The 27,435-nt window shown below is 42.1% G+C and overlaps 1 protein-coding gene across 1 annotated transcript in view; it reads left to right on the top strand.

The window, feature by feature from the left end:
- Positions 1-16,733: 16,733 nt before the first annotated feature.
- The window catches only part of LOC136685442 (NACHT, LRR and PYD domains-containing protein 3-like), a 41,260-nt gene continuing 30,558 nt past the window's right edge, over positions 16,734-27,435 (top strand). Inside the window, exons 1-4 of the mRNA XM_066659374.1 lie at positions 16,734-16,783; positions 18,481-18,594; positions 20,614-22,644; positions 23,392-23,565. Coding sequence (XP_066515471.1) covers positions 16,734-16,783; positions 18,481-18,594; positions 20,614-22,644; positions 23,392-23,565 — 2,369 coding nt within the window. The remainder of the gene's footprint in view (positions 16,784-18,480; positions 18,595-20,613; positions 22,645-23,391; positions 23,566-27,435) is intronic.

Consider the following 27,435-nt stretch of genomic DNA (forward strand, 5'->3'; position numbering starts at 1 on the left):
TGAAGCTCAGTTTGTAAAAGAAAGCGAGCAGAGAGACTCTTCAGGGACAAAACAGTGATAAAACCTGGATCTGAGTGAACACTACACCCCTGCACTTCTCTCTCTTTTATATCCCTGATGTAAACAGGATTTTTCAGCTGTTTATTTGATTTCTCTCGTTATAAAGCGCTGTGTTTATTTACACTGTGTGCTGGTCTCCATCGTCTCTCACATCAAATCTATGGGGAGTCAGTTACAAAACAGTGGATTCTCTGTCTCTGACGTGTCCAGCTCGGTCCTACTTCTGTATCCCAGGCTCCTCAACACCATCTGAACGCCTCTTCTCTACAGCAGGAAATATAGCTTCAAACAGAGAGAACCAGCCTTAGCCCAGAACATGGGAGAGGTTTCTATTGTTACTCTGTAATGAAGGAGTGAGGGTGTGAGTGAGTGAAGGTGTTTCCTGTAGGAGGAAAGAGGACAGAGGGGATCAGGGTGTAACGGGTGGGTTGTGTTCATCTGTGTCGTCAGTGTAAACACAGACCCTCGTCATAGTGCACTTCCACCTCCAGAACTCTTCAGATATTTGTAAATATTAAATATTTAGTTTTCAAACGACGCCAAACACAATGTAAGTGTGGGCTAACACTGAACTGTCTTTGTTCTTGTTAATCTGGTTAATGGTGTAAACTGAGCACAGACAGTGTGTTGATGCTGAGTGGACGGGGGTTAAGAGATGTGTCTTAAAGCTGAAAGGAAACACAAACATAGGAACAGAAGGAAAAGATGGGGCTTCTCTAAGAAACTCTTCTCCTTTCTGTGAGATTGGATTCTGGGGGTTTGTTGTGGGGGGAAATGAAAGAGTGATGTTTGTTGGTGGAAAAGAAGAATTCTGAAATATACTTTTATTAAAGTTTAATATTATGAACATTTAATAAATCTCTTAAAAAACAGAAGTCTGTCTTTCTACTGCATCTCCACACACACACACACACACCCTGAAGCCCTAGTAACGGGTCTAGTAACGGATTCTGAATAAAATTCAACATTTTCTCACATTTTAAAGCAGTGAGAATGTGGCGGTCACACCCTGTTACTGAAGAAGAATATTCTGTTGTGTTTCACTGCAACAACAAGCTGAATGTATGAGAGTAAAGACTATAAGAGAATGTAAACACAAAAGATCCTCAGTGATTTCTCTGGTAAAAAAGAAAGAAAAAGACCCAATGTTCCCATGACTAACTCCACAGCTATTAAGAGCTTTATTTATATAATCAGTTTATATAATCATGTACCAACAGTGGAGATGCACAGACTGATCGTCCGTGACCGGAAAAGGCCGGTTTTTATCGTGATCGACCGGTCAGTGTCTCCACACAGATTTGTGCCGGTCGCATTTACACATGTGCACCACACGAGGGCAGCAGCAGCAGCGCAAACACAGCCACACACTCACTGTTTAAGCACTGTTTCCTATTGTACTACACTTGTGCACTTGTTTTCATTAGGAATCGTTAATAATTGCTCTTTATTTTATTTAGGGTTTTTTTTCGAAGACAATATTTGTCACATTAGTGCACAATTTTATGTTCAGATAAAAGTAAAAGTTTCCATTAAACCCATCTTCAAATTCTGTCTTTAAAAAAACACAGTCTCAGGAGAGAGGCGCCGCACCGGTGAAAAGCTCCAAAAGACAATCTCTTACTCACCACTCCACAGTAAACGTGCCTTTATTTCCTGAGTAACGGTAACGCACTGTTCTGGAGCTCCTAGCGCCCAGGCGATGGTAAGTTTTGACGTAAAGTCTTCGTGAATTCAAAGTTGAGGGCGTTCCTTCTTAGATTCAGTGCAGCTGTGGACCAATGAGCGGCTGCCGGCTGTGAGCGGGGTCCTATTCCCCGGGGGAGGGGTGCGCTGCTGGACGCCGCTCTCCACAGGGATTCGCTCACAGCTCTGAGGGGGCGGGTCAGAAGTGATTGACACCTCTATGAACCAATAGCAGGGACTCAGATGAAGACAAAGAGAATCGAGGTGCCGAGATCACTCACTTTCTCTGGGTCTGGGAGAGAGAGGGAGCGCCTTTGAACATATTTTAGAATAAACTTAAATTGACTTGTTTTATCGCAGAACAACCAAATAAAACCTTTATGTTTTGTGACAGACAAATTATTACTATAGGTCGGGCACTTTGAGGTACATACTCAGTTCGTTACTTATTCGCCAGTTTCTTATTCGGACTCTATTCCACTTTTAATGGTGCAGTAGTTGCATTCTGTCGCCGCTAGATGGCAAAGTACGAACACACCTTCCATAACATGGAAAAACTACACGTTTAGCTTAATTTCGTGGATATTATCTCTTTATTTTCAAAGTGTCTCAAAAATCTGAAAGTCTCACTGAAGACACAATATAACACACTATTAATGTCCTGAAGATGAAGAAATGTCACAGTGGAATTGTTTTTTTTATAATGGCCCTATAAACATAGCATTGGAGATGATAGAATGTGTGGAGAAATTGCGTATTTGGCTTAATTCATTGGACATTATCTTTTTACTTTTAAAGAGTCTCAAACATCTGAAAGTCTTATTGAAGACACAGTGTAAAAGACTCTCAGAATCCTAAAGATTAAGAAATGTCACTGTGGAACTGTTTTGTCATAATCCTGTGAATATAGCACATGACGTGATGAATATGTAGAAACATTAACTGTGGAGTAAATGTCCTATGGCATTTTTATGTTTTAATTGTCAGATTATCAAGAATCTGATATTGATTTTACAGAAGGTGTAGCACAAATATAACACCCCAAAGTGTAGAGTTTAATTCATAAAGGTGTGTTTGTTTAAACACTGAATGTCAATGTGTATATTCACGATGCCTGGTTATTTCCAATATTATTATATTCTTATTATTATGACATTTTATAACATGATGTTATGCCATTTAATTAGTCTGGTTGCCTGGCAACATTTTAACATTAAAGAGAGCCTTAAATATGAATAACAATGTGTAAAAAAGCACAGAAAAAACTGGGCAGCTGGACCCATGAGGCTCAACAAGGCAAAGCTTTCAAGTACAAGGTCTAAAGGCCAAGCCCATGTGTGGATAGACATTACATCCCACACAGTCAAAGTACCAAGAGGAGAATGTACACATGTAACATTAGTTAATAGGAGGTGGGTGTAAGTACACACTGAGTCTGAGGGAGTTTGGGGCAGTGAGGCTTCACAAGGACTAACTGACTTTGTGTCTATTTACAGAGTAAGAAAAATGAGAGGAAGTTTATTTAAAAGACATTTTTGACCATAACTATTGAGAGCTGGTCTGAATCACGATAAATAACTGTGTTCATATGTTCTCATGTCTCGAGCTGTGAAGACTATGATGAAGATTTTGAACACGGTTTGTGAGAAACTTCAAAAGTTGGTTCATAAAATTTAACCCTTTGATACTCGTGACAGTTACGCCCAGTGATGATGTCATCGTCTGAGTGTTTGACACTGTTGGTCTCTGCTGTTTTAAACCTGTGTTGGTTCTGCTCATCTATCGTGATCTGTGTGTATCTGACCATAAAGCTGTGTTCTTTGATTTTCTGCTCTCATGTCAACAGCGAGGGCAGCATCAATCAACGCCAGTTTACATTCCAGAGCCTTAAAAACATCAGTCCTCCTGCTGTTATGGAGATGCTCAGTCAGAGTCCGGTACCTGATTGTTCAGATCCTGATTTGCTAGTGACCCACGACGACGAGACACTGTCACATATTTTAAACCACTTGGCACCTCTAAGAACAAACACGCTTGGCTCCATTTCCTCAGCCTGCTCCTGTGGTGGAGAAAATAAACACAAGTGTTAAGAACTGAACTCTAACAGAGCATTTACAATCAGAGAGTAGTTTATTAACCTTAAGGTGGTCCACACACAGTAGCTCAGAGCACTATGTGAATGAGGACAGAGAGGATGTTTTCACAGAGAGTTTATGAAGGTAGTTTATACGTCATAAGCATGAGATCATCACTCTAAGTTTCTGCAAGCTTCGTTTCCTTAGAGACGTCCCAGTTTGATAAACAAGATGGAGGACAGAATGTTTTGTTTCTGATAAAGCACTGACCTCGAGACTGACCCGACATTCACTTAGTTTCTGAGTTCTGTTGATGATTAGAAATGAATATAGAGACAAAACAAGCACAGGGTCTTTAACAGAGACATAAACACTTCCACTACAATCCTCCCCTTGTCTCTAAGGACACTGAGAACATACAGAAACTCTAGGATCTGCACAAGGAAACTCACATTACTGCACACAGAGGTTAAAAGAGGAGAAAATAATGTATAAATGTTTAATACAAGAACTGAACATCAGCTGTTACATGTTAGACTTTCTGCAACAGTTTCATAAATTCTCATTAAAAACAGCAGTAAAACATTGTAACAGTCATCACATTTAAACTGAGTGATTTGTTTGTTCAGTTTCGATACAGGAGGTGGTTTTAAAGAGTTCTGTCTCATAGAGGAACCTCTTAGTGAAGTGAAGAAGATGGACTGAGAATGGAGAATGGGGATTAAAATGTTCCTGAATGAATTTGCTGGTGAGATTATAACTAATTTGTGTCTAAACCCATCCACGCTTTATTCACTTCATCAAATGTATTTTCAGAAACTGAAGATTCAAAAGGATCAGTGCTGGAATGTGGGGTTAGTGAACACACAGGGCATGTGTCATGGTCATTACCAGTTGTCTTCACTGTGAAGTTCACATATCGCCAGTAAACATTTTCACTGCAGTCTATGAACCTCTCTGTAGTCTCAGGTTTTTCTTCCCTGCGCATTTTCACTGTCATCCAGATGGACGCTGTCAGGACGATGCAGATGAAGATGAGTGCTGTCACCTTGCAGAGGTTGAATAAGACGTGAAATTGTCCTGCCCTGGTGAATCTGTGGTGTCTGTTCTGGGGCTGGGGCTCTTTTACAGTGTGAGATGTGGACCCACGTGTCCCTCTCAGCAATCTTCACTGCGGTGTGAGTAGTCAGGAGCACCTGGAACGGTCCTTGACAGCGATCCACTTTCCAGTTCGCCCTCCTGTAGACTTTAGTCAGGATCCAATCCCCAGGCTTCACCGTGTGTCCTGTAACTGCTCGGTAGAGACACTCTCACCCTCCTGTGCACCTCAGACAAAACAGAACACAACATTGCACAGTATTTTTGCATGTGATCGTCTTCCAAGGCCAGCGTTTCTCTTTTGGAGCACATCCTGTATTTGGCGGACGGCCAAACATTATCTGGAAAGGGGAGAGTTTGGTCCTGGACCACACTCTTTGTCTCAGACTCGTGCACACACCAGCGGCAGGGCTTCCACCCGATTTAGCCCTGTTTCTGGACACACTTTAATCAGGTGTTGTTTTATTGTGCCATGTGCTCTTTCTACCGCCCCTGCACTCATAGGGTGATAGACACAGTGTTTGTGTAGTGGCATGTCAGTTACTTCACTGATGTGTGTTAAAATGTTGCTAACAAACGATGGCCCATTGTCAGATGAGGTTTTCCTAGGAACGCCGAACCTAGGGGCAGTTTCCCTCAACAGTATTTTTGCTACCGTTAGTGCGTCTTGGTGAGAAGTGGGGAAAGCTTCTACCCGTTTTGAAAACATGTCAACGATCACAAGCACATATTTCTTTTTCAGACGTGGTGTTAATTCAATAAACTCCATTTGTAGGTGATCAAAAGCCATGTCAGGTTCTGGATGTCCATGTGTGTGTTCATATGAAACGGCTCCTGTTGAGTTCACCTTCAGACGGTGAGACACTTTTTTGAAAAATGTTGTGAGTAATTTGAGAAGCCTTTTACAAACCACTGTTGATTTACTGCGTCTACCGTTCCTCCCCTCGAACAGTGCTCCACTCCATGGGCCATTTTCACAAAGTAAGGAAAGTAGTAGGAGGGTAGACATGGTTCGTTGTTTGGTCCCAACCAGATTTTCCCATTAAACGTACGCCCTGAGTTTCCCCATGTTTTCACATCTTTAGCTGTTCTGGTTTTTTGAATTTCCTCAGGTGTAACATCCTGAGGTTCAACAATGGGGGCTTGTATTAAAAACACCCCAGGGTCAGACGCTGCCTTCTTAGCTGCAGCATCTGCTCTCGCGTTCCCCAATGCTCCTGGGGTTTTATCACTTGTGTGTGCGTGAACATGTGCTACTGCCACCTGTTTTGGTAAAAGAATGGCATCCAGAAGTGCTGACACTAGTATGTGATGTGCAGGGGCCTTACCTGATGATGTTAGGAAATGTCTTTGTTTCCACAAGGTCCCAAAGCTGTGAACAGCCCCGTAACTGAACCTGGAGTCTGTGGAGATGGTGACTGCCTTTTCTTTGGCTAGTGTGCATGCCTCAGTCAGTGCAACTAGTCCAGCAGCCTGTGCTGAAAAACTGGAAGGTAGGCTGCCTGTAAACACAGTGTCTGTTAGTGTAACAACAGCAAACCCTGTTTTTGTCACGCCTTTAGAGTCTTTGTAGCTGGATCCATCTTCATAGAGGATTAAATCAGGATTATCCAGTGGAACATCTTTCAGGTCGTGGAGAGCAGACGAGGTCCAGTGTGTGCAGACGGTCATGGGGCTCCCCGTCCTGTTCTGTGGGAAGGAGAGGAGCTGGGTTCAACACTGTACACCTTTTTACTGTAACATTTGTCATTTCTGTCAATAACGTGTGATTTTTGAGGCACCTGGCTGCACTGAGATGTGATGTCTGTTTTTCCAGAAAGATCATGGACACTGCGTGTGGAAGGTGTAGGGTGATGTCTGCATACCCCACTATCTCTCTAGAAGCTATGATGGCCTTCTCTGCTGCTGCTACGGCTCTTAAGCAGTAGGGATAGCCCTGAGCTACGGTGTCTAGCCGCCCACTGGTTGAAGTTTGTTACCGTGTTCTTGTAAGAGAACAGAAGTCATGGAGCCTTGTTTTTCATCTACAAATTGTTCAAAAGGTTTGTCTGGATCAGGCAGAGCTAACACTGGTGCGTTCTGAAGGGCTATTTTTAGATTTACAAACGCCTCCTCCCCTTCAGGGGTCCAGGTTTCTTTGGACGAGGCCGTTAGACTCTTTTTATGTGCCGTGTCGTGTAGTGGAGCAGAGGTTTGTGCATAATTTGGAATCCACATTCTGCAGTATCCAGTCAAACCTAGAAAAGAGAGGAGCTGCTTTTTTGTAGTTGGTTGTGTGCGATTTCAGAGACTCTTTCTGCACACAGTGACTTTCCCTTTGCTGACAGATCATGTCCCAGATGTGTGACTGTTGGTTGCACAAGCTGCATCTTGTCCCTCTCCACCCTGTGGCCGTTCTGTGCTCGGAAATGAAGCAGAGAGACAGTGTCAGTTACACAGGTGTTCTGATCAGGAGAACATCTCAAAAGATCATCTACGTACTGTAGAAGTGCACTAGGACCTGGGAGAGAGAGCTTAGCTCAGTTACCCCTCAGGGCTGTACTGAAAAAAGAGGGTGACTCAGCGTATCCTTGTGGGACACGTGTGAATGTGTGTGATTTCCCTTGAAAAGAGAAAGCAAACCAAACCTGAGAGTCTTTGTGCACTTTCAGACTGAAAAAAGCATTTTCCAAATCAATCACTGAGAGCCACTGTGAATTTTCTGGGACCTGACTCAGAACAGTGTGTGGGTTTGGAACTTCTGGAGCTCGAGCACAAATAGCCTTGTTTACTGCTTGCGAGTCTTGAACAAAGCCCCACTGCTCTGGTTTTTCCTGGAGCCGTTGATTTTATTACAGACCAAATTGGAGATCTACACGGTGAGTCCGGACATCCCATAATAATCCCTCTCTCCAACAAACTGTTCAAAACAGGGGTTATTCCATCGATGGCCTCTTTTTCAGAGAATATTGAGCTGTGCTGTGCACGGCCTGTAATCACTTTCTGGAGTGATTATTAATTCTGGAGCTCCTTTCATAAGACCATCATCATATTTGCCTTTGGACCACAGCCAAGGTTCAATGGCGTCTAGAAAATCTGCTTCTTTACTGACGCTGATTTGTTGAGACAAAAGTGACACTTCAGCTCGGGCTGAGAATGACACATTTACTGTTGTTCTGTGTGTTTTTGGACGTCTTTGAATATTCCCAATGTTCAGTTTCACTCGGCTGTCAATCAGTGATTGTTAAACAAGTTAAAATGAAATTTGACATGTCTTTCCTTTGTTTATTGTTTCCCTTTGCTGAGAAAATGTGAGGTACCTCCCCTCGAAACCACTGACTCTGATCTGAGGTTAAATTTACTGTGCAGTCCATCCACTGCTCTCCAGTAAATAGAGTGGTTACAGAGACTAACACACTGTCTCTACCTTGGGACACACATTTGTTCCACATCAACAGGCCAGGTCTCCACACTAGCAGTGCACTGCACATCCCCTGAGGTTGTGACGTTATCGTAATTAAATGTTGCCCGTAAATGATTTAAAAAGGGGAACCACAGGTTTGATTTTTCTAACTGCCGTCCCATCCACACGTGTGTAAGATCGGATGGAGTTTGTGGCAAATGTAACACGTTTATCTCAACACCCACCTTCGTGCTTGACACTTTCATTCCTAATTTACACATTAGGTCCCGAGCTAAAAGATCCACAGGGCAGTTTGGTGATAGAAGGAAAGCATGTTTCAGGGCTGTGTCACTTCCTGCACGGTGACACCAAAGCTCCTCAGTGTAAGAGTCCATTAAAGGAGCTCCACCCGACCCCAATACAGATGTTTTCCTCCCTGATAAACGTGGGTCGGGTGTAAGGCCCCTGTTTTTATGATGTGTGTGTGGTGTGTGTTCTGATCCCTGTGTGATTCATGCCTCCTCTCCCTCAAGCTGTGTCTCTCTCGCTGCTGGTTCTCAGGACGATTAACAGCAGTGTGTCCCACTTCTTTACAGTTGTAACTCTTGTACTGAGAGAAGTCTCTGAAGCCAGTGCCACCTCCTCCACGTCCTCCACCTCTTCCTCTGTCTCCTCTGAAACCAGCTTTTGCCGCCTCCAGCACCGCACACTGCAGTCGGTGCAGCTCCTTTTCTCTCTTCTGTTGTCCTTTCTTCACTTTCTCAGTCAGTCTTTTTTCGACGTGTAAAGGCCAGGACGGTCTGTAGTCGTCCTGTGTCCACTTCCACACAGTCGTCTCTCACCTTCGTCTGAATGTCGGATTTCAAACCACTCATGAAGCGTTCTTTTAAGTGTCTTTCCCACGGGCTCCTGTCGTTTCCGGGACAGTCGGCGGGTTTCTGAAGTCCGGAGTGAGCTTCGTGGAGTTGTTCCAGTTCATGTAGATAATCAGCGACAGTCTGTCCTTCTTTCTGCTCGCACTGAGACAGTTTGTCCAGATTCAGTCTGAACTGGAGACGCTGCTTCGATCCTTGTACAGAGGGCAGTCACTGAGACTTGAGAGGGTGATCCAGGGTGCCCCCCCTTTACTGTACGTCTTCGGGAAAAGGAAGATCCCCTTGTACTTTAGTCCATTCCAGTTTCATCGTGTGTCCACATACTTCTGTCAGTTCATTCACAGAAGGTCTCCACCCGGTCACAAACTCCGGTCCTCCCTCTGAAATCGGAGGGAGATCTTCACATACATCTTCACGTGTGAAAACACAGTCTGCCCCATTAGGCCCCATCACCTGGAAACTCTGTGTTTGAAGCGAGGTGCTCGGTCCCTCTGGGCTTTTCCTGAGGCGCTGCAGTGGGAGGAGGTCTTGCTGCTTTCTTTTTCCTGCTTCTTTCCTCCAGCTCTGATTTGCTCCTCCAGGACTTTAGCACGTTGCTGCAAACGTTCAAACCCTTTATCCTTCTGCTGATGGGGGAGGATTCCTCTCGTCTTCATCCCTTCTACCACTTTGGTGTTGGGTTGAGCTTGTGGTGTCTGGGGAGTAGCTGAGGTTAGAGGAGGGTTGATAACGGCTTCATCGCCAGCATTCTCTTCTCCCTCTTCTGCTGTTTCATCTGGAGGAGGAGGAGGAAGAGGCCAATCATCCAGGGATTCTTTCTGCAAATTCAAAAACTGACCACAGATCACTGTTTCTTTTCTCTTTAATGTGAGGTGTCTGATGTGTGTTTACGCTCCTGGGCCTTTTCCTTATCTGCCTCTTTCTGCGCTGCCTTTCTCCACTCTCCATAAGCACATGACACTCTGGTTTCCATGGGAACTCCTCTGGTTTGTGTTTTATTGTGTTACTATTACAGTGCTCTTCAGCTTTATCAGACCTGTCGTGTTGAGCTTGTGATTGTTGTTTAAAGTCGACTAGTTCATTTCTATTTAACGTCCCCTCGGGGGGAAAGTGACAGTATTTTTCCACTCGTCTGATTGAACGCAGCTGTCTGGTTCCCTTTGTTTCAGGCCTCTATTAATTCACCAAAAGGAGGGTCATTGCAGTGCACTGTTGGGGCTGGGGAAGGTTTCCCTGTCCTGAGTTTCAGCACGTCAGGGGACGGGAGGTCGGTCCGTGTCCCGTTCCTCAAACAGGTGAGATGGGGTTCAAGGGGTGATCAGTCCCTTTCCACTGGAAACGACCCCCCCTCCGAGACAGTGTTCAATATCCTGCCGACAACGACACGCTGTGGTGGAGAAAATAAACACAAGTGTTAAGAATGAAACGTCCTGGAGTCTGTTCTGCTCTAATCACAGTTACTCTGTCCTTCACAATAAGAACAGCACTGCTCTCCCTCCTCCTCCCTCCAGATCTAACAGAGTAGGAGTGTATGTGGACTGTCCGGCCGGCACTCTGTCCTTCTACAGCGTCTCCACTGACACACACACACTCACACACTTACACACACTCACCACCACATTCACTGAACCCCTCTGTGCTGGGTTTTATATGTTTATAGTTGTATTTTATTTTAATTAGGGGTTTTTCGAAGACAACATTTGTCACATTAGTGCACAGTTTTATGTTCAGATGTAAAAGTTTCCATTAAACCCTTTGTACAGAAACGCCCTCTATTGTTAATCAACATTAATTAGTTCATAGCGTCAAATGATTTGATCAAAAAGCCCTCAACACCACCTCATATGTCTCAGTAGTAACACCACTACACACACACTGACTTTCAGCCCCCTGCTCGGTACTGACTGTTTACACCTGGAGCAGGACGACATTTAAACTCGGACATTTAAACCATAACAGACTGTAAAATCTCTTCAAATTCTGTCTTTAAAAAAACACAGTCTCAGGAGAGAGGCGCCGCACCGGTGAAAAGCTCCAAAAGACAATCCCTTACTCACCACGCCACAGTAAACGTGCCTTTATTTCCTGAGTAACGGTAACGCACTGTTCTGGAGCTCCTAGCGCCCAGGCAATGGTAAGTTTTGACGTAAAGTCTTCGTGAATTCAAAGTTGAGGGCGTTCCTTCTTAGATTCAGTGCAGCTGTGGACCAATGAGCGGCTGCCGGCTGTGAGCGGGGTCCTATTCCCCGGGGGAGGGGTGCGCTGCTGGACGCCGCTCTCCACAGGGATTCGCTCAAAGCTCTGAGGGGGCGGGTCAGAAGTGATTGACACCACTGTAAACCAATAGCAGAGACTCAGACGAAGACAAAGAGAGTCGATGTGCCGAGATCACTCACTCTCTCTGGGACTGGGAGAGAGAGGGAGCGCCTGGGAACATATTTTACAATAAACTTAAATTGACTTGTTTTATCGCAGAACAACCAAATAAAACCTTTATGTTTGAGGTACATACTGTCTACATTCAGTGTTAAAGTCTAGTGTTAAAGTGGAATCGCTCTAAAATGAGCCGAAAACTGCACCTGTGTAAGAATGAGTGTTTTAAAATAAGAGCGGTATTTCCAACGAGGGCCACAGGGGGGCAGTGTGAGCCCGCAGCGCTTTACCTCCTCTCCCTCCTTTAATGATTTTGCTGGTAGTTTTATGGAGAGAGATTAGTCTCAAAATACTTTACAAATGCGTAAATGTTAATCCACAAATTAAACACAAGTCACAGATATGTTTCACTGTTCACAAATGAACACATCACACTCTGTGTCTCACGGTCTGCAGTTTGTACAAATACAGTTACATTCATAAACACGTGTTTGGTTTTCATAGATATATCATCATTTTATGCGAAAATAAATACATTTGTTTAAATTTACATTGAATATATTTGTAAAATCACTGTCTCGAATTTAAAATGTATTTGTAAAGTGTTGAATCTGAATAGAGATGGTGCATCTACAGACACGAAGTATAAACGCACATCTACAGCTCGTCTAACACAATATATGGTAAAATTGTGAGTGCTATTAAAAATAAAAATGTATTTTTTTCTATTGTAATTATGTCTTCTCTTTGAATGAACATAATTTATGTTGTTTGTATGTGTTGTGCTCGTTTGAATTTTTTTTATTACACTACTTACATTACAGTTGTATTTAACCATAATTTTTTGGGAAATTTGAAATATTACTATTCAGTTTGATTTAACCATTTCATGACCTTCAGCATTCTTCAATTTATGGAATTGTGTTGTTATTCTTATGACGTTTGTAATGCGATTACTTCACGTTCTTACAGTAAAAATGTATGAACATTATACTCTGGGTGCTCTAGAACATGTTCTTCAAGACCGCAGTGGAGTGGTCTGGTGACAGTTTGATTTAACCATTTTATGGAGTTTAATATCTGAGTTTTTTCAAGCCTATTACTCCTAATTCTTACAGGAAACACACATAAATATTACACCCTGTGAACCTGAGGACATGTTTTCAATACAACAGTGGGATTTTCTGGTAACAGTTTGATGTTTAATTTTAATCTCAGGGAAACTGAATTCCCTCCATTTTATGGACCTTTCTGGACTTTTTAAGGGTTTTAAACCGTTCTTTTAGCCACTCAGGTCTGTTTTTAATATTAACTGTAGTGAATTATGTGGAATTATGTTTTAAATTCCATTTCTTATTCATTTTCAGTATCTGCTCTTTTCTGCGAGTCCCCCCTCTCGCTCTCACACGTTCTACCGTAAACCGCGATGTAGACGCGCACAGGAAATCCTAGTGTAGACGGCGTCACCGCGGCGTAAATGTCTACAATTATGAGAGAAAACGGTGTAAGAGTTTGAGAATAAAATAATTTTTCACTAATGTTTCAAGATCTCAAGTCAATATTTTGACTTTTCTTGAATCTGCCATTTTTTGAGAATAATATCAACATTTCCGTAATTAATTTAAAATATTTAGAGGATAGAATTATAATAAAGTTATGATTTTTCAAAATTAAAGTGAACTTTTTGTGAATTCATTTTTCTTATTTCTAGAAAACAGTAAATACTCAATAATAAAATTGTAATATTTTGAGAATACAGTAAATATTTACAAAAAATACGTTTTCTTATTTCAAGAACAAAATAATTTATGATAAAGTTATATTACGAGAATAAAGTCTATTGAAAAATCATTTAATAATGTTATTTTTTTAATTGAAGCTGCATTCTCAACAATTCTCAACAGTTGACTTGCTACTGTCATATTTTTCAAGAATGAACGTTAAAAAAAAAAAAAAAAAAAAAGCGCTGTGTAGAGGATTACACCGTCAGTGCCACTGTAAAGCTGCTTATTTGTAATTATCTGATTAATTTAGACTGTTGCAGAGGTGTTTGCTGATAACTATTTTCTTCATTCTGTGTTGTCTTCAGCAAAAGCGTAGTCTACGAAATAAAGGTACAATACTTTTAAGAAACAGACACAAGATGAAGGAGACACATGAAGCTGGAACTGTCCTTTTTCCACTGGAGGAGCAGGGACTGTGTTGTGGACGATGACAAATTGGGCAACATTAGGTTCTGACCAGCTTTTTTTTTTCTTGTGGACGATATGAGGTATTGTCTGGTCTCATTTTCATCGGTTCAGGCTTAATTCTGTCCACAAAAGCCCCGTTAGGTTTTATTTATTGTTTAATGTGGTAATTGATAAATAAAGACAGTAGCAGGTCAGTTGGATTTTACTGAACACTTTGAGAATGAGGTGTGATTTTGGCCGCGGCTCTGTGCCGCACAACAGGAGCCCACTGTCCCACCTCCAGCTGAATGTGCCGCGACAAACTCGCTCAGTTCACAACGAAATGGAGTCCCACCAGATTCACTCCCTCCTCGACACCAACTGTTAATGTTTCAGTGGTAAACAGTGGGTGTAGTGTGTAAATAAGGAATGGAGAGATCAGACTAGTGTCCTAATGCACAGCCTGAGTCATGTCTGTCTGAAAATGATTGTTAAACTGAGGGAACGGATTACTAAATTGAGGGAACGGATTATTAAATTGAATGAACAGATTATTACATTGAGGGAACCGATTAAATATCTAAATAATATCCCCCCGCCCCCCCAGCAAGGCAATTTTTTAAAGAGCACCTTTCATACATTCATTCAAAGTGGTTTACAATTACAAAAATAAAGGATGTGGGAGAAAATAAATGAAAACATCAACATCTGATTAAATAAAGGGACACATATACATGATTAAATATTACCTAAAAACATAAGAGCGTTGCTGAAAGCTAGTATTTCAGAAAGCACTTGCATTGGAGAGTTACTATTAAAACTAAAAAGATTAAAAGAAAGATGATGCTCAAATCTGCAGTTTTCCAGTGTCCTAAGAGAAAGATCTGTTAATTCTTGGAATACATATAAACACTTAGCGTTTGTGCCCTAGTCATGGTTGAGTTGTGTGTCTTATTTTTAAAACGCTCTAATAATACGGATATATATGAGTCCAAATAAATTTAAAGCCATTACAAGTATTGCGATGTGAAGGAAATTAAGTTTAACATTTGCTTACAAACATGAATAAATTGTGAGCGTTATCTGTGAGTGTTCATACCGCTGCGTGATGTTGGGAGGTCAGTCTTCGGAACAACACTCCCACATCCTGAAAACTGAAAGGAGACGAGGTCAGAGTGAGTGTTCACTTTTGACCAGTCACAGAATGACAGCACACGCAGCTGTTTGTGCGAAGCCTGTTCTGTTTTAATTGTGTTGATAAAGACAAACAAAAACCACACCCCAGTGTGTGTTTACTGTATAATAGTTTAATGTACTTTATAACTGTTATTTATTTAATATGATTTACAGTTTTATGTCGTTACTTTCGGTTTCAAGACTACACCCTTCTCTCTTCGGTGTAGGGAGTGTAAGTGGGCGGGTTCGCTGGCAGCCATTTTCTACTGTAGCCAATCAGATCGTAGACTTTTGTTGTTTTTAAGCCAATCGCCAACAAGAGCTGCTTCCCACTGCAGCCACCGTTATTATCCACACCACGGCCTGGACCGGGGGAAAAACTTGGTCTCTCCTAAAGAGGTAAGCTGTGTCCGGATCAGTCTGAACCACGGATCGTTTTATATGAGAAAACTCATTTTTTGGATGTTTCGGATTTTCAGACCAGTTACAGTTGAGGCCGTATAAACGACAGAGATGGACGCTACGTACGGCAGTGAAACTGTTATAACTCTTTTTTAAATTGTGTTTCTGGGACTGCGCCCAATGATTCCAGGTAGGCTCTGGACCCACCGCGACCCTGAACTGGATAAGCGGTTACAGACAGTGACAGTGTTTCTGGGAGCAGTGCATCAAAACAATTTCAACTTAAACACGTTGATCTGAATAAATGAGGCAAAATGCAGTTTGAATGATCTGAGACCCCAAAATTACTCATGGAATTTACACGAAATCACAATCACAGCTAACAGTAACCAGAAAACAGTAACCTTTGGCTTAAACCTAACTCCATGTAAATAAGATAGGAACGGGGTTATAAAAAATGTATATTATTTTATTAGAAGATTCATGTAGTCATTAAATATCATAAACATACAAATCCACCTCACTGACTTTCGAAATCAGAACATGTTGCAATAACCATTGCGCACAAAATAAAAAAAAAAATATATATATATAAAATTATATAAAACATATTCATACTTGGGCACAAATATAGAAACTTTTTTTCTTTTTTTTTCTTCAGTATACACAACATGCATTATGTTATACTTACTTTTATGGCTTTTTCTAACTCTTTTATCCAAAGTTACTTCCAAGGTATTTCCAGAAATAATTGGACAGAAAAGTAAAGTAAAGATGTGGTAATTTAATGTACAATGACTGCTGGAGACTCTAATCAAATGTGCAATTTCTGTCTGATGATAAATTATGCTGCAGATTTGGCAGGTCATTTTGACATTTTGTGATTGAGAGTGATATCACTGAGTGGTCCTAAACATTTAGTGTTATGTTCAGAGTATATTAAGGTTCATTAGTTTCTTTTGAACTGTTTATATTTAAGAGAAACAGAAACTTGGTGTTTTACTTCATGTGTGAACCATGTGATGATCTCTGAACTCATAATCATTTATGGATGAGTTATTGGGAGGGATCATGAGGTGTTGACGTTTGAGTTTGATTGACCAGTGTAAAGATGTTGATAGCCATGCAGCTGTTTAACTGTGTTTCTGGGAAAAGCTGGAATAATCGTAGTCTGACTTTCCTCACGCACGAGACGTTCTAATGTTGTGAGCATGTGTCGATTAGTGATGAAATCTAACAAATCTAATGAAATCTAAGGGGAAGATTTTGTTGAAGTAATGAGTTTTAACTTGTTCAGGGGTAAATGTATTTTCTTTATGTTTTTTTAAGAATTTCAGATATTCCCGAATCCTAGTATTGCTTTAAATCAAAACCTCTTCCAACCGAGCAGAAAGCAGCATGTCCAGCCTCCAGTTGTGTCTGTGATAACTTCATGATGGAGCCTCAAAACACAACAGACGTCAGCAGTGGAACCTGTCACACAAAGTGAGTTATCATCTGTTAATAATTTAAATAAGCTATAAGATATTTATGATTGGTTTAACTTGGTTTAAATTGGTATTTCTTACATTCTTTCCCTTAGAGGCCCATTTTTAAATGAGATTTTGGTACAGAACCTCAAACATCCAGACCAGTAGGTGTCAGTATAACGTCTGTTTTATAACTTGATGAAGAAACACGGATGAAAATGAGTTTGCTCCTATCAGAGACAGTCTTTCATTATTTTAGTTCAAACCAGTTAATAATGTCTGCTAATGGCTTATTAGGGCGTTATTACACTTGTCCCAAATACCTGAGTCTGCACCTAGTATAAATTCTGCCCTCGTTTGTGGTTGAGGCTTATTACCTCTGGTTTTCTTTGACATACAGGAACTCCTGAATCGTGGGGCAATTGCAAAACTTCACACAGAACAGTGACATATAGAATTGTGCAGAAGAAAAGCTTTTTTTTTTTTTTGGTGTATACACAGGCTCAAGCAGCAAGGAACAACACTTTTAGGGCATTTCTCCAAGCAAGAGCCACTGTAACTATGGGTACATTCTTGTATGAGATGATGTTTATCTGTACAGACCAGTGTGTTTTTCTCCATGCTCTCAGACCACACACTCACTCCACAGAGCTGATCTTAGATGAGACAATACTTTAATAGTCCTACAGAGGGGACGATTACAGAGTCCTGCAAATTTCTCCTGCATGGATCCTTATTTGGGTAACATCCTACTTTGCCCCAACACTAGGTCTACTAGGTCTATGGGACTTCCCAGGAGAGAGCTGGTCTTCTTAATAAATGTATTCTGTCTCCTGCTATCTGCAACCGATATGCAGCTGCCCCATCAGACCACTACATAAATATTGCTGATGCTACAGCTGTGTTTAAAAATGATCCTGAGCAAGGTTAGTGTGCTCTGTTATTTTCTTGTAAAGTGCTCTAGTGTTATCTGACCAGTCCAGACTATTGTTGAGGTGAAAACTCAGGTACTGCATCGGAGGAGTTATTTCTGCTCCTGTGGAAATACACCACCATTTCTTTGATCTTCCCTGAAATTACCTGGAGGTGATACGGCATACACCACTCTACAAAGTCCTGTATCAGTTCTCTGTACTCCCCTGTTGTTCTCCAATTGGCTTTCCCCTCCCAGATCTCCCTACTCAGCTCCCTCTGCACGGCTCTCAGCTCGTCCTTAGCTCCTTATCTAGAAGCTAGAATCTCTCTTTTTTCTTACAGGAGAGAAAGCAGGCTTATAGCAGGGTTGTTTTTTGAGAAACAGAACAGACTTAGCACGTACAGTGTTCTCCACACAGAACTTGACATGTGTTATGCAGTGGGTGAAATTCAGTGCACTCTCTCTCTCTCTCTCAGAGCTTCTTCTGTCTCCTCAGACAATTTCTTCACTGTGCAGGTGATGGCTGGTTTCCTAAGTACAAGGGGTTTGTACACAGGCATAAGATGAACCAGATTATGATCTGATCTTCCAAGGGCAGGTAGGGGTGATGAGTAATGCCTCCTCCTGTGTGGGCATAAAACAGGTCCAGTATTTTATTGTCTGGTGTGGCAGGTTACGTACTTTCACAAATTCTGCCGACCCACCCCTTTCCCTTTTCCACTCCCCTGAACGTCAGCTGTATTTTTTTCCAAATATCCACACTGAACTTTTTCTCTATTCTCCACTTTATATTTCAGACAGCAGATGTTCAGAGCGGAACCTCCAGAGTCCAGCAGTGTGTCAATGAAGAGCAACAACTCAATGAAAGATCCTTATAATTTCAGTAATGAAAGATGCTGTAATGGTCTGAGGTAAGACATAAAAACAGCAGCACATCTTCACTTCTGACCGTGGTGTACACTGCTGCTTTATGGAACACTTACTTCCTTGATGCAGTGGTTGTTGTTGAAAAGAGCCATTACATTCGTATCATTTGTAGAGATGGGAAAATTAATTGAAAGCTTGTGTGTGCACATTCTGATTTCAAATTAAAGAGGCTTCATTGTCATTTCAGATATATTTCACAGACTTGTTACAGTTTGATAAAAATGTGGAGTTCTTCTGTCATTTGATGCGAGTGAGGCCATTGGACTCTAGTATCACCCTCTAAAACTTTTAAAAGAATGCGGTTGTCACAGTCTTTGTCAAATGCACGCAAAGTTTGGTGGGAACATTGCCCTCACTATATTATCACTTATTAAAGTAAGGATGTGCATATAACCACTGTTCCCTGAAGAAGAGAAACGAGGTACAGCATAAGCTGTGTGGGATATCATGTCCCTTTCATATCTGACTGAAGACACCTCTAATCACACCTGGAAGGTAGATGACGTGTAGCAACAAGGGTAGGTACCTTGCTTTTCTTCTTCAGGGAACTGTGGATATACGCGTAACCTTACATTCCCTATCAGTCAATTGACTCTGTACAACACAAGCTATATGGAAACTAAATTCACACCCTGTGAAGCAGACACTGAATCAAGAATGCAGCCTGGTGCATGTTGGACCCCGAAGAAAGGACAGCATGAGCTACGGAGGGGGCCAGCACGTCCAGGCGATAATGACCAGCTCTGTGAAGTTTATATCTCTGTGAAAATCACAAAATCATCAAAAACCAAATCAGGAAAATACTGAACTGAAGGCCCCTTAGATTAATTGACCAAATCTAAAACACTAAACATTTATATAATCTCAGACTGGTCAGTGGTATACTGTGTGATATGGCCACCTGTGATTCATAGAAAACACTCAAACAAAATCAGTTGTAGCTTTCACCAAATATCCACACTGAACTCTTTCTCTTTACTCCACTTTCTATTTCAGAGCAGAACCTCCAGAGCCCAGCTGTATGTCAATGAAGAGCAACATCTCAATGGATTTTCCTATTAATTTCAGGAAAGAAAGAAGCTGTAATGTTTCGAGGTGAGACACAAAAACAGCAGCACATCTTCACTTTATGGTGTGCACTGCTGCATTATGAAACACATCATAGTTTCCTTGGAAGATTTTTTTTTCTTTCTCACAAGGTTTAGTTTTTGGATCTTTATTTGTTCTCTCTTGCACATGTTCCCAGTAGGTAATGTCATCAGGAACTACACTGAAGATGTTGAGTTATATATTTTCTTTCTTTCTGAAAATTAAAATCCACATCTGTTGTCAGGCTTACAAGCTGTGTATCAGGAACCCCTCTGTGTTTCAAAATCAGCTCAGTCAGGAAAAACAATACTGTAGGTCATATGGAGTTGTTGACTCCTCGTTGTAGTTTTTTCATGTTGTATTATTGTAATATTCAGGTCGGCCCAGAACTGCAACACAGCTTCTCTACTGACTGTGGTGTGGGTGTGCACTGCTTCTTTGATTAAACATTTTTTTTATCTTCATGAAGTGGCTGGAGTTGAGAACAGAGATCACATTTGAAGTATTTTCAGTCTACCAAAAATCAGTCGTCAATGACTAACCACATAAGCCAATATTTTCCTAAGTGTGCCGAAAAGAAACATGTCAAGATGAAGTTACTTGAAAAGTTTGCAAATGGGATAAAAGAGGTTCAGATTCAGTCTGTTTGTCCTGTAGAACTTTGGTGTGTCCAGTGAAAAACAGCACTAGATTATATAATATATATGTGTTCTCCTGCACAAATAATTTAAGATTGTGCGTGATCACAAGAAATAGCTCTGCAATCCCCCCCCCTCTCTCTCTCTCTGTGTCTCTCTCACTCACTCTCATAGCTCTAAGAGAGCTGTGCTACTCCAGGATGGTTCCAGGTGTGGAGTGTGTGAGCAGATTCAGACAGATCCAGTCTCTATCACCTGTGGACACTCTTTTTGTAGACAGTGCATCAGGAGCCTTAGGGACCAGTCTGTCCACTCAGGAGACTTGACCTGTCCCTGCTGCAGAAGGAGGTTTAAAACAGGCTCTGTTCAGTTTCCACACACGGAGGAGTCCATGGAGCTGGATGAATACACACCAGTGGATGGTGTCCTGCTCAGTGTCTCGGAGAGAAACAAAATCAGCCTGAAGAACAAGTACGAGAGCTTATTTGAGGGATTCAAAACACAAGAGAATAAAATCCTCCTGAACAGGGTTTACACTCAGCTCTACATCATCGAGGGAGAGAGGGAAGGAGTGAATGAAGAACATGAAGTTTTACAGATTGAAAACAAACCCTGGAAACAAAACCTGCCAGATACACCAATAAACTGTTTAGACATATTTAACCCTGTACAGTGTACGGTGGGAGAAATGGAAGAAGACGACACCAGAGCTGTGATGGATGAAGATGTGAGACGTAAAGAAGGAGAAGAAGATAGAGATACACAAGTGGAAAAACTTAAAAGCGTTCTGACTAAAGGCATTGCTGGCATTGGAAAAACTGTCTCTGTGCAGAAGTTCATTCTGGACTGGGCTGAAGGAAAAGCCAATCAGGATATAGAGTTCATGTTTGTGCTTCCATTCCGAGAGCTGAACCTGATTAAAGACAAACAGTACAGTCTTCATGGATTTCTGTGTGACCTCCATCCTGAGCTTCGAGGTCTGGACACAAAGGAATATGACGTATGTAAAACTGTGTTCATATTTGACGGCCTCGATGAAAGCAGAATTCCACTGAAGTTCTCAGAGGGTGAGAAAGTGTCAGACGTGACCAAGGTGTCTTCAGTGGACGTGTTGATGACAAACCTCATCAAAGGAGACCTGCTTCCCTCTGCTCACATCTGGATAACCTCCAGACCAGCAGCAGCCAATCAGATCCCCTCTCAGTACATCAGCCGTGTGACAGAAATTCAGGGATTCAATGATCCACAGAAGGAGGAGTACTTCAGGAAGAGGATTAGTGACCGACACCAAGCCGACAGTGTCATCTCCCACATTAAGACGACGAGGAGTCTCCACATCATGTGCCACATTCCAGTCTTCTGCTGGATCTCAGCAACTGTGCTTCAGCGAATCATGAAACAAGGGACCACAGAAATCCCTAAAACTCTGACTGCAATGTACTCACACTTCCTGTGCACTCAGACAATCATGAGGAAGGAGAAGTATGAGGAGGAAGATGAGAGAGGAACTCTGCAGGAACTCCTGAGATCCAACAGGAAGATGTTTCTGAAACTGTCTGAACTGGCTTTCAAACAGCTGATGAAGGGCAATGTGATGTTCTATGAAGACGACCTGAGAGAGTGTGGGATTGATGTCACTGAGGCCTCAGTGTACTCTGGGATTTGCACTGAGATCTTTAGGGAGGAGTCTGTGCTTTACCAGAGGAAGGTTTACTGCTTTGTGCATCTGAGCTTTCAGGAGTTCCTAGCTGCTTTCTATGTGTTTCACTGCTGTGTGAACAACAACATGGAGGAACTGAAGCTTCTGAAGCCAAAAAACATGAAGTGGTCTCATAGTGTTTCACTTGATGAACTGCTGAAGGGAGCTGTGCGCACAGCTTTAAAGAGTAAGACTGGACACCTGGATCTGTTTCTCCGTTTTCTGTTGGGCATCTCACTGGAGTCCAATCAACAACTCCTGCAGGACCTACTGACACACACAGTGAGCAGCTCTGAGAGCATCAAGAAAACAGTTCAGTACATTAAATGGGTAATACAAAGAGAGGACCTTCCTTCTGACAGATCTATCAATCTATTCCTGTGTCTCACTGAAATGAACGACTCCTCTTTATCCAGTAAAATCCAGGAGTATCTCAAATCAGAGAAACACTCAGATAAGAAACTGTCTACTGGAGAGTGTTTAGCGTTAGCCTACATGCTCGTGAACTCAAATGAGGTGCTGGATGAACTGGACTTGAGGACGTACAACACCACTGAGAAGGGTTATTGGAGACTGATCCCAGCTGTGAGCAACTGCAGAAAGGCCATGTGAGTGTTGTTTCTACATGTTTTAAAATGTTTTTATTTTTATATATATTTCAGTGTTGTTGTTGACTGAGACAAATTTCCAGATTGTTTTACGGTGAGTAGACGTTCCTCACTGTGTGTATAATTAGGATGTGATAAATAAAATGAATGAGACATTACAGAACAAGTGGAGTTTGATGAACATGGATAAGACTGATGTCTTTCTCTTGTTTTCTCTCACTCACACTGTATCTCACACAAATCCCCCAAAAAAGCAGCAAATCTGATTTTTGATTCCTGTGAGGCTGAATTTCAAGGAGTGTTCAGACTTGTAGTTCAGTGTCCTTGGGTTGGACCAAATATGTAAATTCATACATTGTTATATTTTAGTCCTGATTTGGTCCTGAACCAAAGATGTATTTTAAAAAAGCGATGATGTATGACGTTCGCAAGCGACGCGTTTATGACATTAGTTTTGTCGTCTGAACAATGCCCCACACTGAGCTTAATGCACTTCTTGGGGCTGTGTACCTGGTGGTATTTTTTTCAACTGGAAACACAACAATACGTCGTCAAATGGATTAAGGAGTCAAAACAGCACCTGAAATTCCTCCACTGCACAGAATAAAAAAGGAGTTGCTGTTTGTTTGGTGAGCACCAGTGTCAAATGGAAGCGTTCACATTTGCTCTAACAAACCAAACTAACAGACAGTTCCTCACCTTCACGTTTTTTACTGTATTATGCACTGTGTTTACATTGTGTTGCAGATTGTCTGGCTGTAAGCCAACCATGAATTCCTGTGAAACTCTCTGCTCTGTTCTGAAATCAACAAACTCACCCCTGAAAGAGCTGGAGTTCAGTGAGACTGAGCTGCAGGATTCAGGAATGAAGCTGATCTCTGAGGCACTGAAGAGTTCAAACTGTAAACTGGAGACTCTCAGGTGAGATTTTGGATGAATGTCCATGTGGATAATGAGTGTATTCTCCTGCTCTGATTAAAATAATAATAATAATAATAATAATAATAATAATAATTTACAGTATTGTACTGCAGCAGGTAGTGTCGCAGGGACCTGGAGGTTGTGGGTTCAAGTCCCGCTCCTAGTGACTGTCTGTGAGGAGTGTGGTGTGTTCTCCCTGTGTCCACGGTCCAAAAACACACATTAGTAGCTGGATTGGTGAGTCAAAAGTGTCCCTAGGTGTGAGTGTGTTGCCCTGTGAAGGACTGGCGCCCCCTCCTGGGTGTATTACCCTCCTTGCGCCCAATGATTCCAGGTAGGCTCTGGACCCACTGCGACCCTGAATTGGATAAGCGGTTACAGATAATGAATGAATGAATGAATAATAATAATAATAATAATAATAATAATAATAATAATAATACTTAATATGCTGCATTTCAGAAAATCTGTGATGATGCTAAACATGTGACGTGCTACATTCCTTAAATGCATTGAGAAAAGGAAAAAGGGAGACAAGGTTTTCCTTGTGTACTCATCCTGTCATGCCCTTGTCCTGTCATGCCTTTTTCCCCCCGCCATGTGCTATTGCACATGGCTTGGTTTGTTATTGTTCATGTCTCCGCCCTGGTCCTGCCTTTGTTCCTCCTCCTTGTCAGTGTCCTCATCAGTGTCATTTGTAATCCTGTCCTCTCGTTGGCTGTCCCAGGTGTTCCTTGTCTGTGGTGTGCATTTAAGTTCCCTTGTCGCTGTGTTTGTTTGTTGGACATTCCTCATTTGCTTGTCTGTTTGTCTTGTTGGTTCCTCTTTCTCATCCCTATCAAGTCGGTTTGTGTCTCTCTCTTTCTCTGGTCTTTTTCCTTCTTTTCCTTTGCTGTGCTTAGTTTGTCTATTTCGCTCTCTGGTCTGTTAGTGTTTCCTTTCCTGGGCTTTGTGTACTTGTGGTTTCTGTCTCTAGTCTATTAGCTCTCTTTGTCTAAGTATCCTGTCTGTCATTGTTTTGTTATCTTTTGTATAAATAAAAGTATTTTGTGTTATAGTGAGTGCGTCTGCCTCCATCAGTCCCCGCGATCCTGACACATTCATTCATTCATTACCTGTAACCGCGTATCCAGTTTTTGACACATTTCTTCACAGGCCTAACACAGTCAGGGCTCCATTTGCAGTTCTCTAAAAAGCTGTGATAGAGCACAACACCATAGTTTATCTGTGAAAGGAAAATGGAAATGTGCTACAGCCCACTGAAGACGTTAACAGAGTTAGTAAAGTAATGATATTAATGCTGTTGTGAACAGAGGGACTACTACGACTACATAAGACACGACAGAAGACAATCAGTTCAAGGAAGGACTAGAGACTAGACCCTGGGCTAAAGTGAGACTAAGACCAGTCACTCACTCCCCTGCTCTTATGTGTGTATTCTCCTGCTCCAGCCGACTGTAGATTACTCTCGCTCTGTTTCTGTTTGTGAAAGAAGAGTGAAGAGTGTTTAGTTTGGAGTGAAATTCTCTGTGGAAATAGAATGTAAATAGCACTAAAATATTCAGAATAACATTCAGAACACATGTTCAGATTGAGCTCATAATGTACACACCCCTGAATAATTAATATTGGAGAAATACTGATGTATGAAAATCTCATAATTCCTGATTCACATGAGTCTGAATTTCACATTCTCTATTTTAACTTCACTTTCTCCTGTATTTACTTTACCTTGCAGACTCACAGACTGTAAATTCACCCTGAATTCCTATGAAAGGCTCTGCTCTGCTCTGAACTCTCCAAACTCACCCCTGAAAGAGCCGGACCTCAGTCAGACTGACCTGCAGGATTCAGGAGTGAAGCTGGTCTCTGAGGGATGGAGGAGTTCACACTGTACACTGGAGATAATCAGGTGAGATTTCTGTGATTTCATTCCTGATCGATTCAGCTTTGAAGAAACAGTAAACTATGCTCTGTTTATGAAGAGACCATTTAATAAAGGCGTGTCTTTGATTTGGGCAGAGATTAGCTAAAAGTGTTTGAAATTCAGAATGATTTATATTTATGTTGCAGGGAATGGCTGTTTACTCTTAGAAGGAGGTTTTACATTAACAGCTGAGTGTATATATTAATAATGTTTAAGTTAAAGCAGGAACACACCCTGGAGGAGGTGCCAGTCCTTCATAGGGACACACACACTCACACCTACGGACACTTTTGAGTAAGAACAGACTACAATCCTCACAGTCACCCGGAGCAGGACTCGAACCCACATCCTTCAAGTCCCTGAAGCTGTGTGACTGCAACACTACCTGCTGCTCCACTGTGCCGCCCTTAGAGCCAGCTGTAGCTGAGATGTTAATGTGCTGTCCCCATGTGTTCCATCACGCTAATACTGTAAGTATGTCACCGTGGCTATTGTGCTGGTACACACTGCAGAACAAAGTCTACTGTGCCGGTACCAAAAGCAGAACAGCGGCTCTGTGCCGGTAGACACAGCAGAACAGCGGCTACTGTGCCGGGACACCCAGCAGAACAGCGGCTGCTGTCCCAGTATACCCAGCACAACAGCTGCTACTGTGGCGGTACACCCAGCAGAACAGCGGCTACTGTGACGGTACACACAGCAGAACAGCGGCTACTGTGCCGGTACACGCAGCAGAACAGCGGCTACTGTGCCGGTACACACTGCAGCACAGCGGCTACTGTGCTGGTACACACTGCAGAACAGCGGCTCCTGTGCTGGTACACACTGCAGAACAACGGCTACTGTGCCGGTACACCCAGCAGAACAGCGGCTACTGTGCTGGTACACACTGCAGCACAGCGGCTACTGTGCTGGTACACACTGCACAACAGCGGCTACTGTGCTGGTACACACTGCAGAACAATGGCTACTGTGCCGGTACACCCAGCAGAACAGTGGCTACTGTGCCGGTACACACTGCAGCACAGCGGCTACTGTGCTGGTACACACTGCAGAACAGCGGTTCCTGTGCTGGTACACACTGCAGAACAGCGGTTCCTGTGCTGGTACACCCAGCAGAACCGATTTCTGTGACCGTCTTGTTTTGTGACCCTAGAGAGGACTACTTCATTTCCAGCATAGGGGTCAGAAATTTTGACAGCTGCTGGCAGAATTTGTGACCCCACTGAATATTAACTACATAAATGTACTTAAACAGGAATGTTCATGAATTTTATATGGAGATTCAGTGGGGGCCACATATTCTGACGGCAGCTGTCAGAGATTGTGACCCTATATATCATTCATTCATTCATTCATTATCTGTAACCGCTTATCCAATTCAGGGTTGCAGTGCGTCCAGAGCCTACCTGGAATCATTGGGCGCAAACCCTATATATCAAGGCTATGAAATAGTTCCTTCTAGGGTCACTGAACTCGACGATCACAGAATTTGGTGTAACACCTGTTCACACAGCAGAACAGCGGCTACTCTGCCGGTACACACAGTAGAACAGCGGGTCCTCTGCCGGTACACACATCCTTTGATGCAGACTTTGGAAAGACTAAATTATCTTACGTTATTCCAGATAGGAAAATTGTGAGTGCTGGAATCCTGGTTATATATATATATTTTAGAACATACTGTGTTGGTCCCAAATATATTTCAAAGAAATTTTTGATACTGGATATATTTATAATCGATTTTTTATGTTTGAGATTTAGTTTTTGTAAATCGCTGTCACATTGGTCTGTCCCAGTAGATTAATGTTGATACACAGTGTCAGCCAGAGCTCTTTCAATTACATTTTAGAATACACAGTCATGTGATAATATTCTGACCACAATATTTCTGTCCATTCTCTCAACTTCACTGACCATACAGCAGCCCTTTGTTCTACAGT

Source organism: Hoplias malabaricus, unplaced genomic scaffold (assembly GCF_029633855.1).
Source record: "Hoplias malabaricus isolate fHopMal1 unplaced genomic scaffold, fHopMal1.hap1 scaffold_173, whole genome shotgun sequence".
Classification (NCBI taxonomy): Eukaryota; Metazoa; Chordata; class Actinopteri; order Characiformes; family Erythrinidae; genus Hoplias; species Hoplias malabaricus.